The sequence below is a fragment of the Vulpes lagopus genome, chromosome 6 (genome assembly GCF_018345385.1).
Source record: "Vulpes lagopus strain Blue_001 chromosome 6, ASM1834538v1, whole genome shotgun sequence".
Taxonomy (NCBI): Eukaryota; Metazoa; Chordata; class Mammalia; order Carnivora; family Canidae; genus Vulpes; species Vulpes lagopus.
Genome location: NC_054829.1, coordinates 42,501,889 through 42,515,219, shown reverse-complemented (window position 1 = coordinate 42,515,219; position 13,331 = coordinate 42,501,889). Strand labels below are relative to the sequence as shown.

General features: G+C 39.1%; 1 protein-coding gene and 1 non-coding gene across 3 annotated transcripts in view; both read right to left on the bottom strand.

The window, feature by feature from the left end:
* Window positions 1–13,121, bottom strand: part of DLGAP5 (DLG associated protein 5) — a 39,823-nt gene extending 26,702 nt beyond the window's left edge. For both annotated transcript variants that reach the window (XM_041759285.1, XM_041759286.1), the window contains exons 1-7: window positions 12,998–13,121; window positions 11,220–11,455; window positions 6,688–6,881; window positions 4,317–4,379; window positions 2,799–2,883; window positions 2,567–2,689; window positions 1,276–1,346 (exon numbers count right to left, since the gene is read on the bottom strand). In XM_041759285.1, the coding sequence (XP_041615219.1) occupies window positions 1,276–1,346; window positions 2,567–2,689; window positions 2,799–2,883; window positions 4,317–4,379; window positions 6,688–6,881; window positions 11,220–11,454 (771 nt within the window). In that variant the 5' untranslated portion in view covers window position 11,455; window positions 12,998–13,121. The remainder of the gene's footprint in view (window positions 1–1,275; window positions 1,347–2,566; window positions 2,690–2,798; window positions 2,884–4,316; window positions 4,380–6,687; window positions 6,882–11,219; window positions 11,456–12,997) is intronic.
* LOC121493982 lies at window positions 3,198–3,304 on the bottom strand. The gene has a single exon (XR_005988631.1). It is a non-coding gene; the product is annotated as a U6 spliceosomal RNA (small nuclear RNA).
* Window positions 13,122–13,331: the final 210 nt, after the last annotated feature.

Here is a 13,331-nt window from a genome sequence, read left to right as displayed (position 1 = left end):
TTACACGTAATTTTTAGAAGTCTCTGTTTCGGATTTTCAATGAGATATAAACAGAAACCAGAGTATTTCAACCTGGACAAGAATTTAAGGGTGACGCTGTCCCTGAGGCCAACATAGCAGGGAAAGTAAAAACCTAGCATTAATCCTTAAGGAGGAAATCAATCTTAAGGGAAGAACTATGAGAGCCAGCTGCTTGCTTATGACGATTTATCCTATACTGCCTTCCTTGGAGGAAATAGGTTTGATTTTTAGTAAGAACTAGCCAGGTTTCTTACACTTTGGAAAAACGTATTTTTAAGGTTAAGGAATTATAATGTGAATCATAAGCCAAGGAATTGGACCCTCAAATTGGTGACTTTTTTTTATTTTTATTTTTTATTTATTTTTATTTATGATAGTCACAGAGAGAGAGAGAGAGAGAGAGAGGCAGAGACACAGGCAGAGGGAGAAGCAGGCTCCACGCACCGGGAGCCCGACGTGGGATTCGATCCTGGGTCTCCAGGATCGCGCCCTGGGCCAAAGGCAGGCGCCAAACTGCTGCGCCACCCAGGGATCCCGGTGACTTTTTTTTAAAGACTCTACTAGGCCCTATGCTAAATGCCATTAGAAATGTTAGGTTATTTCATACTTTTTTTTAAAAAAGATTTTATTTATTTATTTGAGAGAGAGAGACAGCATGAGCACGAGGGGCAGAGGGTGAGAGAGAATCTCAAGCAGACTCCATGTTGAGTGTGTGAAGCCTGATGTGGGGGCTCAATCCCAGGACCCTGAGAGCATGACCTGAGCTGAAACCAAGAGTCAGATGCTTAGCTGACTGCGCCACCCAGGCTCCCCTAGGTTATTTCATTCTTAAAACTACTTTAAGTATTGCATGTTAGAGATGGGAAAACAAACTTACAACTTGCCCAAGGTTATCTGGCTAATTGGAAGCAGATAATTCATGCCTAAATGAATCCAAAGTCAATACATTTTGCCCTACTCCATCTTATCTCTTAAGTAAATTCCCATGTGAAGACTCCTGTTGGCTGTGTTATTGTATTTCTCTATGTCTCGTTAACCAAATTATGCTTTCTCTAGCTATAAAGCTCTGAGGGTATAATACCTGAAAGACAACAACAACAATAAATCCTCTTGATGCTTCTTTATGGCTCAAGGGGTTTTAACACATATGTAGCTTAACCCTCTTGAAGTAGTTCTGTATTACGCTTAATTTCAACTTTATGAAAGTAGCAGTGAGATTTTCAAAGTGTCCAGAAATAGATGTTTATACTCTACCTTATCAGGTTTTGTTTCTGTCTTTTTGGTAGGTCTTCTTTGATTTGGTCTCTGTCTTTCCATTTCATGATCTAAAAAGTGAAATAAGATGATCATTTTGACTAGATAGAAAATGCTGCTTTACAGGTACGAGGTAATTTGGAAAAGGAAAAAAGGCAAAAACAGGAATGCATATCTTAAACCACTTTTTGATTAAAAATCATATTATAAAAACATGAAATTTCCTGCCAAGTATAAGCCATCTGTTTTCAAAACAAAAGCACGATGTTAAGGTATTTTACTTTTTGCCTCTGGTTATCAGTTACAGAAAATTAGGAAAATAAAGTAGAGCACAAAAATGACCAAATCTTTAAAAATAATCCAAGATCACATTACTCAGTAACAATTACTATTGACACTTTAGAGTATGTTTTTCCAGTTTTATTCATTTTTTTTTAAAGATTTTATGTATTTATTCATGAGACACACAGAGGCAGACACATAGGCAGAGGGAGAAGCAAGCTCCCTGTGGGGAGCCTGAGGTGGAACTCGATCCCAGGACCCTGGGATCACTACCTGAGCTAAAGGCAGACACTCAACCACTGAGCCACCCAGGCACCCCTCCAGTTTTATTCTATGTTCACATATTCATATACATATTTTAGGATTGTGATCATACTGTTCAGAATTTGATCTGTTATTCTTTGCTCAATACATCATGTGCTTTTACAACATTTTTCTGAAATGTTTACACTGTATTCCACCAAATGCATGGCTGGATGGGCTGTAATTTATTTGGGTGATTAATTTTTCTTTTTCTTTTTCTTTTTCTTTTTTTTTTTCTTTTTTTTTTTTTTTTTTTTTTAATTTTTCTCTTTGAAGTGCTCCTCACACCAATTCAGGTACTTCCACCTTTGAGCATCCACTGTGTGCTAACTGAATGTTGAGGCATGGAATCTACCCCTAGGAACTGGAATCTCCCATTTCCTTGTTTCTTGCTCAGAGTCATACGTGATGATTTTTATTTTATTTTTTTTTTTAATTTTTTTTTTTAATTTTTTATTTATTTATGATAGTCACAGAGAGAGAGAGAGGCAGAGACACAGGCAGAGGGAGAAGCAGGCTCCATGCACCGGGAGCCTGATGTGGGATTCGATCCCGGGTCTCCAGGATCGCGCCCTGGGCCAAAGGCAGGCGCTAAACCGCTGCGCCACCCAGGGATCCCATACGTGATGATTTTTAATATTGAACACAAAAAACCTCAAAGACCAAAACATTCTAGATCAGTCACTGGTCAAGAAATAATTTTTACCATTAGTAGCTCTTATGATTGGCTTTCCTGCTGTAGTAGATGAGACTGTTCTGGCAATCTGCTTTGCTGCTTGAGTGGCCGATCGAGTCAGTCTCACTGATGTGGTCATTACAGGCTGTACAACTGTGGAAGAAAGAATCAAATCAAATGCTTTTTGTAATTATTAAATTACTGTTGTGGCAACACCAGAGCTTATAATGAATATACTTTATAATAATGGCTAAATTCCTACCTTTTTCCTCTTTGTCCAACACTTTTCTTTCAGAAGTTTGTCTTTGACCAGGTTGGATTGCTCGAACATCACTTCCATTACTAATCTATATAAAAGATTAGGTGGTATGTGATTTAATTGCATACTGCATCAAATCGCCACTCGGGGGAGCAGTTTTCAAGTCATTTTATTCATTCAAGGTACAAAGACTCCCACTACCATATTTCTGCCACCCCTACTTTCTTCCAAGCTGTGGTGGAGTGAGAGGGAGAGAAGGAATGAGCAGATCCCTTCCCCAAGGAGCCACTTAGAAAAGGTGGAGATGGGAGGTGGGGAGACATCACAAAAATAGCAACGGATAAAAGAGGGGCAATAGAACCACAAACACAACACAAAGCTGAGGCAGGGATAGAGGGCAAGGAGGATGTGGAACACTTCATGACTCTGCATGGTATCCTTGTGTAGGGGCCATGCTAATCTTCTCTGTATCATTCCAATTTTAATATATATGCTGCCAAAGCAAGCACTCAAATTCTACATTTTTATCTATAAATTGACCCCTCATCTGAAATCTGACTATTGTAAATGACCTGGCAAAAAATCTACTTCTCCAAATAAAATGAGATGAAGAAAGAAGTTTTCCGTTATATAAACTGCCTTAAGCTGCTTTAGAATCCTAGACTTTAGAAAATGCTGATAACCTAAGCTCTTAAAAATAGGTGACCATAATTTGAGAATCCTTACACATACGAAGCATGTTTTTACTTCCAGACCTTTGAATTATGTCTAGAGACCTCTTTTCCTGGATAGAAAGCTCTTTTTAGTAGTTCACTCACTTCACTCAAGATGCCACCATCTCAGCAAGGCTCTGTTTGACAACCCCAATCAAAATTCCACCTAACACTTACTCCACTACTCCCCTTCTCCCTTCACTCTTTTTTTTCCTCCCCTATAATACTTACGACCATCTAACATATTATATACTTAATTTTTTATTGCCTATTTGATATATAAACTCAATGAAAACAAGGAATTTTATTTTGTTCACTACTATACCCTAGAGAGAAACATGGTAGGGACATAAACTTTATTGAATACGTGAAATTCAGCTCCCTCACCTGATGAAGAGGGATACTATTTTCCTCCTAGCTCACATCACTTTATTTTAGTAATCTTCCTAATAATTTTAATCATATGGGGTATTTTGAAGACCCATAAATTTACAACACCCACCCTGTGTGCTTTATATCCTTATCTACATTTTGTGATGACACAGAAAGCATAGCAGAAGCCCAGTAAACAAGAGTATGACACAAAGTTTGGCATACATCTCATAAGGGATGTATTTTAGGTGAATATTTCCTTAGTATCTAGCCAAGATGGTTTTATGTCAGCATACCAATAATACTGATTCTGGTACTATTAACTCTAGCAAATTAATCACTATGCTTAAAGCTGGTATTAGATTAAAAATGAATTTACCCTAGGAAAAAAGTACAGTTTGTCATCTCAGTAACAATTATCTACTATTAACTATACCTTAGTATGCTCCATTTGGTCTTTGGCCTTTGACCTTGTAATCCGTACAAAAGATGAAACAGCCTTAAAACAGTCAAAGAAAATAAAGTTACAAAAAATGAATTGACAAAAGTTTAATTTCATGTCTTTTTCTGAAATAAACCCCCCCCCCCTTTTTTAAAGATTTTATTTATTTATTCATGAGAGACAGAGAGAGAGAGAGAGAGAGGCAGAGACACAGGCAGAGGGAGAAGCAGGCTCCATGCAGGGAGCCCAATGTGGGACTCGATCCCGGGTCCCCAGGATCTAGCCCTGGACTGAAGGCGGCGCTAAACCGCTGAACCACCTGGGCTGCCCAAAGTTCTCATTTTAAAGTTATATTTTATCCTTAATCATTTATGGCAAAAAGATACTTGCCAACTTGAATTCTTGTTTTCTGGTTCTGGCTTAACTTAAATTACATTTACATTAGTAGCTTCAAAACATTTCTCAATGAGGTGAAGGAAGAAATTTCAAACCATATTTTCCAGGTATTTGAATCACCATTAATATGACAGCTGGACATATTCAAAAGGAGTATAGAGGGGAGCCCCGGTGGTGCAGTGGTTTAGCGCCGCCTGCAGCCTGGGGTGTGATCCTGGAGACCCGGGATCAAGTCCCACATCGGGCTCCCTGCATGGAGCCTGCTTCTCCTTCTGCCTGCGTCTCTGCCTTTCTGCCTGCCTCTCTCTCTGCCTCTGAATAAATTAAAAAAGGGTCTCTTGGGGGATCCCTGGGTGGCGCAGCGGTTTGGCGCCTGCCTTTGGCCCAGGGCGCGATCCTAGAGACCCGGGATCGAGTACCACATCGGGCTCCCGGTGCATGGAGCCTGCTTCTCCCTCTGCCTGTGTCTCTGCCTCTCTCTTTCTCTCTCTGTGACTATCATAAATAAATAAAAATTAAAAATTAAAAATAAATTTTAAAAAAAAAGGGTCTCTTGGTAAGAGATCTCATTTCAAAAAAAAAAAGGGGGGGGGGTATAGATTAGGATCTTCTGTTTTCAGTTTAATGAAAAAATACTGTATAGCTTACTCTCCAAGCTTTGACAGTTTGCCTTCAAGTCTCATGATTATGCATTTCTCCACTGTCAATGAGAAAATGGAGACCTGATCACAAAATGTGGCAAAAATCTAGCATGACACTGATTAAAAAATGATAAGATATTTATCAATTCTGTAAAATTTCTTAGAAGCATAATCAGATTTCTCCCCTAAAGGAGAAGGCATTTTCTTCTCCAAATCTCCATGAAAATCTAATCCTAAAGAAATTAGTCTTTTCTCTAGACTGCAGGATGAGCAGAATTCAACAATGGCTATCTAAATAAAATAAAAAAACAATTAGTGAATTTTATTATTTAACACCATGATGGGTCTCTTGTTCCCCCTATACATACATATACATACATACATATACATACATACATATAATATTTATATTATTCTTAATTCCAGCATAGTTAACATATAGTGTTATATTAGTTTCAGGTGTATAATACAGTGATTCAACAATTACATACATCACCCAGTACTCATCACAAGTGTATTCATTAATCCCCATCACTTATTTCACCTACCCCTACTGACCCCCCCTTGGGTAACCATCAGTTTGTTCTCTAGAGATAATAGTCTGTTTCTCGGTTTGTCTCGCTTTTTTTCCTTTGTTCATTTGTTTCTCACTACGTATTTTTTTTATTTAAATTCAATTTGCCAACATGTAAGAACCAGTGCCCATCACCCACATATATTTTTAACATTTTTAAATAGTTGTCTATAGTTTAGACCAATGATTGGTAACCTGTATATCTCGAAAATCTAACCCCTTCCAAAAGGTCTTCTTTGATATTCCTCCAAACATAAATAATCTCTCCCTACTCTAAAATGTGCAGTATTCAATAGGCCTTTGTATTACTCAATTCATATTTAAATCAGGAATGAGTATACAGTCTAAGATCTTTTATACATATCTTTAAAATAATCACCAGTGACTACCTAATTTACAAATCCCACTGCCCCCGTTCAAACTTCATTCTCTTTGACTCAGTGACCAAAATATTTTTCGATCGTTCCTCATTTCATCCTGTTTCAGTGCTCTAGGCACTCAGGCCAGTCCTCCTCATTCAACCAGGAACCTGACTTCTGCCCACTGTTTTTCCTATCTCAAAAACCTATAAAGTACATCAAGAGATCTGATTTTCATCTTCTGAGCTGCTATTATGTCATTCCCACCTCCTACCAAGTAGTTAAATGAATATAGAGATTACAGGGAAATGGTCATTCTAGTTATTTAACCTCTTAAAGAAAATTCCAGTTAAAACGAACTACCCCTTGATACCAAATTAGGATAGTAAAATTACCTTTTTTGGCTCAGCTTTCACAGTGCTCTGGTTTGATAACAGAAAACAAGGCATATCAGGTCTATAAAGACCCACTTTAAATACTCCTCGCTTAGCTTTCTCTCTCTGCTCTTTCAATTTCTGAAGTTGCTTTTCTTCTTTGTATTTTTGGAGCATTTGCTTTCGTTGATCACCTAGAATGGTTTTCTTTGACCCTAGGCAGAAAAAACCCACAGTGTATAAAACATTTCAGAAAAAAGTTAGGCAAAAGTCTAATTTCTAACTTCAACTGCTATTGAGAAATGCTTTTAATTCCTTAGCACTCCAGTCACAAGCTATTTCAACCCCTATTCTTTTAAAATTTTTATTTCTTTTGCCTTTGTCTTTTCAAATATTTATTAACTGCTTGCAACACACTAGGCATGTATTATCTTACTTTTGAATTAATGAACTTGTAGGATAACCAACCTCCAAGCTGACCCCAAGGCTTCTCACCTCCTGGTAATGATATGTGTGTCATCTCTTCCTACCCTGAATAGGGCTGACCTGGATAAGCAACAAAGTACTGTGAAATGATGGAGTGTGGCTCCCGAGACTCGGTCATTAAAGACACGAAAGAGTTTGCCTTGCCCCTCTTGGATCACTTGCTCTGGAGGAAGCCAGTGGCCTTGTAGAATCTCAAGGGGACTCTAGTGGCCCTACGGAGGTGTTTACATGATAAATTCTAAGGCCTCCTGCCAAAAGCCAGCATCAGCTTGCCAGTCATGTCAGTGAGTCATCTTGGAAGCAGATCATCAGTCTCACTCAAGCCTGCAGATGTGTCCCTGGAAGACATCCTGGCTGCAAACTCCAGAACCACCCACTTAAGCTGAACCCAAACTTCTGACCCACAACAGTTGTGCGAAATAATAAATGTTTATTGTGTTAAGTCACCAAGTTTTAGGTTAACGAATATCCCCATCCATATTTGGGCTACTTATCAGTTTCTTTAGTTCGACTTAGGTTTCCATCTACATACTTTGTTTTACCTGGCTTGGGAAATACAAGGGTCTATGTGCAAGACATGCTTAGGCAGTATGAATAAGTATGAGAATTTCTGCCCTCGAAGGGCTCACAGCATCCTGGAGAAATGAACACTTTCAGTCTGGTTTAGCATGAAACAAATTGGAGAATGCACACAATAGAGAATCAGAATAAACCTCTGTCTGGGAAGATCAGGAAAGGCTTCTCAGAAAAGAGAGTATCTGAAAAAGGTTCCAAAGAATGAATCTATGTTGGCCCACTGGGTAAGGGTCAAAAATAATTTAGGAAGATGATGCCCCAACTAAGTACATTTACTAAAAAAGTATGCACTTAAAATGGGTAGATTTTTTTATGCCATGTAAATTACACCTCAATAAAGTTGTTTTTTAAAAAATAAGCCAGAGAACAGAACAAGCAAAAGCACAGATGCTGAAATGGTTAACCGACAAAACCTCTGTTTTTCTTCTCTAAATGTTCCCTTCATCTCTTGATCTAACTGAAACCTGGCTCTCCCTGAAGACAGTTTCCCCAGCTGTCCTCTCACATGATTGACTGTTTTTTTTTCTCCCACACTGGCCCTATCACTGGATCCAAAAGGGGGAGATGTCCTCATTGTTGCTTCCCAGTGATTTCCTCCTCTCACTAAAAGATCCCGCCTTTACATTTCATGTCATCGGGTCACATTATCCAGTACCCCAGTTTGTCATCTATAGGCCCTCCAGGTTTCCTCTTGTTCTTTTAAGGCTTTAGCTCCTAGCTCACTGTCACTGTCTCCATCACTATCATTGTACAAATCTTGATGACCTCTCTAATGCTCTGGCTTCTCATTTCTTAGGCTTTTTATCCTCTGGTGATCACATCCATGCCAGTATTTCAATCTTTCTCGTGTCATGACACACATAAAAAATAACATTTACACACCACACTGGAGCAAACAGAGAGATTTGCTCATGACCAAACACAACCAGCCAAAGAGAGACCTCTGACCAACCAGGCCCTTCCAGAAACATCAACATTGTCACACTTATATTCATTGGTGACACAATTGGCACCCTACTTCTCATGCCATGGTCCTATTTAAATTAAAAAAAAAAAAAAAAAAAAAAAAAGCTAGTTAGTTGTTCTACAGAATGCCCTGCACTGTATTTGTCTGCTTTCTTGTTTTGTTTTTTTTAACTCATTCTTCTAGCCTTCATGTTTTCTATAAACTGGAAATTATATCTAAGGTTTTGATTAGACTCAAGTTCAACTTTTGGGGCAAGACTATCTCCTGATTCTCTGAACCCATTTCCAATTTGGCTTTCACTCCATCAAAACTACCCATCAAGATTAATGACCTTCACAGTGGTAAAGTTCAAATTCTCACTTCTACTATTGCTTGACTTAACAAGCAGCATTGATACAGTTAGTCTCTCCTCCTTGATATGCTTGCTTCACTTGGTTTCCAGAATACCACAATCTTCTTGCTGTCCTCCTGGTTTAGTTTGTACTGCTCCTTAGTTCTTTGCTAGTTTCTCCTCAGGGTCTTCACCCTCTAAATTTTGGAGTGCTTACCCCTCTTCTCTCCTTGTTCCACACCAAAACTCTGGATAATCACATCTAGTCTAGTATCCTCCAACACCATCTATTAGCTGACAATTCCTAAATTTATCTCTCAGCTCAGACTTCTAGCCTGAACTCATCTTTTATATCCAACTACCTTATCATCATCTCTACTTACATGTCTTATAGGTTTCTCAAATCGAACATGTCCCAAACTGAACTCTTAATCTTATCATGCCCCCCAAACTGTTCCTCCCTGGGTCTTTTTTAGTAAATGGCCACTCCCTACTTTCAGGTGCTTAAGCCAAAAACCTTGGAATCATCCTGACTCTTCTTTATCAACCCCACATCCAATCCATTAGAAAATCCTATTGGTTCAATTATTTAAGTATATCCAGGATGTAACCACTTATCTTTAATGCTACCACTTTGATCAGCCATCAACTACCAACTAAATTATTGCAATAGTCTCCTATTTGGTTTTCCTGAGGCCATGCTTGCCACCCTACAATCTATTCTTAACACAGCAGCCAAAGTAATGCTTCTAAAAACAAAAATCAGATTTACATAAACACCCACTAATCCCTTATTGGCTTCTCATTTCACTCAGTAAAAGCCAGAATACCTGAGAGTATCATGTACCTTCAGGGCTCCACAGGGATGGGAGATACCCCTTATTCATTCTTCTCTAGCCATGGGAGATACCCCTTATTCATTCTTCTCTAGCCATGCTTGCCTACTTGCTTTCTCTGGAACATGCCAGGCTCACTCCCACCCCTAGTCCTTTGCAAATGGAAAATAAATCAGATATTTTAATAGTACTGACAAGGTTAGACTTTGACTTGAGATTTTTGGTCAAGGAATGGAGCATTTGAATGGGCAAGAGTAGAGGCAGGAGAGGACTTGAAGTCAGAACATCACTGCTTCCCAGACAAAAAATGTCTGGGAAGCCATCCTCTACCAGTCTATGACCCCGTTTTCATTTCCTCCCAACAAGTAAGAGATGTTGTTTTTTAGTTTCTCCCTTTTTGACTACCAGTCCATTTCCTCTGACCCTCAAACATGCATGGATCACTTCATCTCAAAAACAAAAACAAAACCCTGCAACACTTGTATCCAATTCTTTTCTCTCACTTTCCTTTAGAATCACAAACATGATAAATCCAGAAGAAATCTTTTAGCCCAACACTCTTTTACAGAATCTATTAAACTTGAATATGTAGAGTGTCTTCTAAGTGCCACATATTACAATGGTCCTGGATATCATAAAAATGAAGCAGTGAACAGTTAAACAACTTAGCATCCCATTTCATTCTCTAGAAAACTTCTAAAAAGACTATCTGTCATTTACTCAGCATCTATCCTTGCTTTATTTCACTGCAATCCAGCTCCTAGTGCCTGCTGTATAAATGCAACTAAAAAGGAGTCCAATGACTCCTGACAAAATGTGAAAGTCATTTCCCAGTTCTCTTCCTTTTGGTCTGTAGCATCCCTTGCCTTCTAAGACACTCTACTTTCATTATTTTTATCTTTTCCCGAGATCATTCCTTTGTCCTTTAATTGGTTTTTTCCTTCCTAATGACTCCAAATTCTTTTGGGCAAATTCTTTGCTCTTCTAAGAAATATTCCCATAAGACATCCTTATTTCATGGATTTTTCAATGAGTTCTATTTTTAATGTCCCTTATCAATTTCTCTTGTCAATAGTTACCTTACTAAGCTCCAAGAGTAAGAACTTTAGGATTCCTATTAGGCAATATAGGTAATACAGTGTTATAATACTCCATAGATGAATGGCTTTAGCTTAGCCAGGAACTTGCACAGCCTTTACCTTAAACAAATAGTATTTAGTTGTGTAGAAAATACCAAATTACCTGGAATGATGTTTCAAAACTCCATGCTTCTGTTCAGGGATTTTTAACCTCAGGTACTAAACCAAATTTTATTCACTCTTCAAAGCATTTGAAGTCACAATAGATCTTTACTTACTTGGCTTGACTTTGGCCTTTTCTGGAACAAGATTTTGAGATGTCTCATCTAATTCAAGAAGAATTTTACTTTCCAAGGTTGGAATGTTGACATCTTTCAAACCAAAGTGTCTATTTCGTTCATATTCCTTATATCTGCTTTCTTTTTGAGATAGTGATTTCCTATGAGCAATTTTAGTTCTAATCATGTTGACACTTAAGTCCTTTCTGTGCCGACTGACAAAATGTGAAGACATCCTATCAGAGAAAAGAGAGACCAACTTCCATGGATTTTTATTATTTAAAAAATTAAGATTTCAAAAAAAATATTAAGATTTCAATTCAACTCCTGTCCTAACCTAGAGACTTTGAAAACAAAAACATTAAAATAAAATTTAAAAAGGAATAAGTATGTGACACTGAAGAGAGAGAAGGAGATTATCAAAAGATAAAACACATTTTGGAGTTCTAAATAGGTACCTGCTTGACAGATGAAGTGAAACCCAGGAAACTATGGTCTAGAATATAAACAAGAGGCATTAGGAAGCTTAAAAAATTATAAATACACTACACTCTTCAACAGGAATAACTAAGAAAGTCTGCTAGACAACTCCAAATAAAAGGAAAATCTGCACAAGAAATGCAATGAATTAACATGTTAGATGATTTAAAGCAATCAACAGTCTAAAAAATGAGAATCCATATGCTCTGGATGTCTATAAGATTCTCCTTCAAGAGGCCAGGGGAAGTGACAAAGGACGGTGTTTTGTTTTGTTTTTAAGTAAAATCTACACCTGGGCCTCCACTTAGCCACCAGGAAATTAAGAGTGCCATATTCTATGGATTGAGCCAGCAGACACCCAAGGACTGTGCTTTTCATCAAGAATCCTCCTCTACTACTTGATTTGTCACCTCCCGCCAAGGTTTTTTTTTTTGTTTTTTTGGGTTTTTTTTTTTACGATTTTATTTATTTATGAGAGACACACAGAGAGAGGCAGATATAGGCAGAGGGAGAAACGGGCTCCCCTTACGGAGCCGGATGCGGGTCTCTAACCCAGAACCCCGAGATCACAACCGATCACAACCGGAGCCAAAGGCAGACGCTCAACCACTGAGCCACCCAGGTGCCCCTCCCTCCATCTATTAATTTGCTAAATATTAAAGAAAAATAAAACGTATTAGTTCTTTTAAAATACAGCATACACATGACATACAGCAGAGAAAAGGAGAGGGAGAAAGAGAACTAACAATAAAGGAATATTTAATAATCACCTAAACCCTAAAAGATAGTATTACCACCCCTATACAGATGCGGTAAATTAACTGCTCCCGTTAGCACAGCTAAAAGGTGGTGAAACTGGCATCCCAAGCCAGGCAGCATGGCTTTTCGCATGCATCTAAACTCTTCTTTGGCTTACTGGACTTTCTCCCAGCTTGAAAATCTATAGAAATGCCTTAGTCTTGCTTGCCGAGTTCTCAACTGGGGTGTTTTCAGTTGTCACGGGATCTGAGAAGAGCTGCTGGAATTCAATGTCGGGAGCAACAATACTTCGCAGTACCTACTAAATACTGTCCCGCCCCAAAGATTAATTACGCCCCGGTGGCGAAATGCTGACCGCTACACAGGTCGGGGCAACAAACCTTTGCTCCTGTGGAGGGCTGCGTCACCAACCACGGGAAGGACCGGTAGCCCGGTCCTAGAGGAGGCTCCCCGGAGCTGCGTCCAGCCCACCGCCCCCATCCTCCGACCCTTCCAGACCTTCTACAAAGAAGCGGGCCAGCTCCCCAGGACCCACCTACCTGAGGCAGCTTTTGGAGTAAAACCTCAACGGAACTAAAAATAAAGAAACCCTCTGGGTCTGAAGGCCCGCTGCCGCCGCAGAAGCAGGCACACCTACAAGCCAGAGCGCCGCAAAATTCAAACATCCCGCACAAAGCCTCTGATTGGAGGGGTTTTAACCAGCATTTCCGGGGAAATGCCCGCCTCTTCCCGTAGAGGAGGCTTGCGATTGGTTTGCTCCTTGCGATATTTGAATTGATTGAAAGGTGAGCGGACGGTTCACAGGACGGTGTGAGTGGAATGAATGGGCGTGTCTGCAATTGACGAGGGGCGGAGCAATGGCTGTTCCTCGGA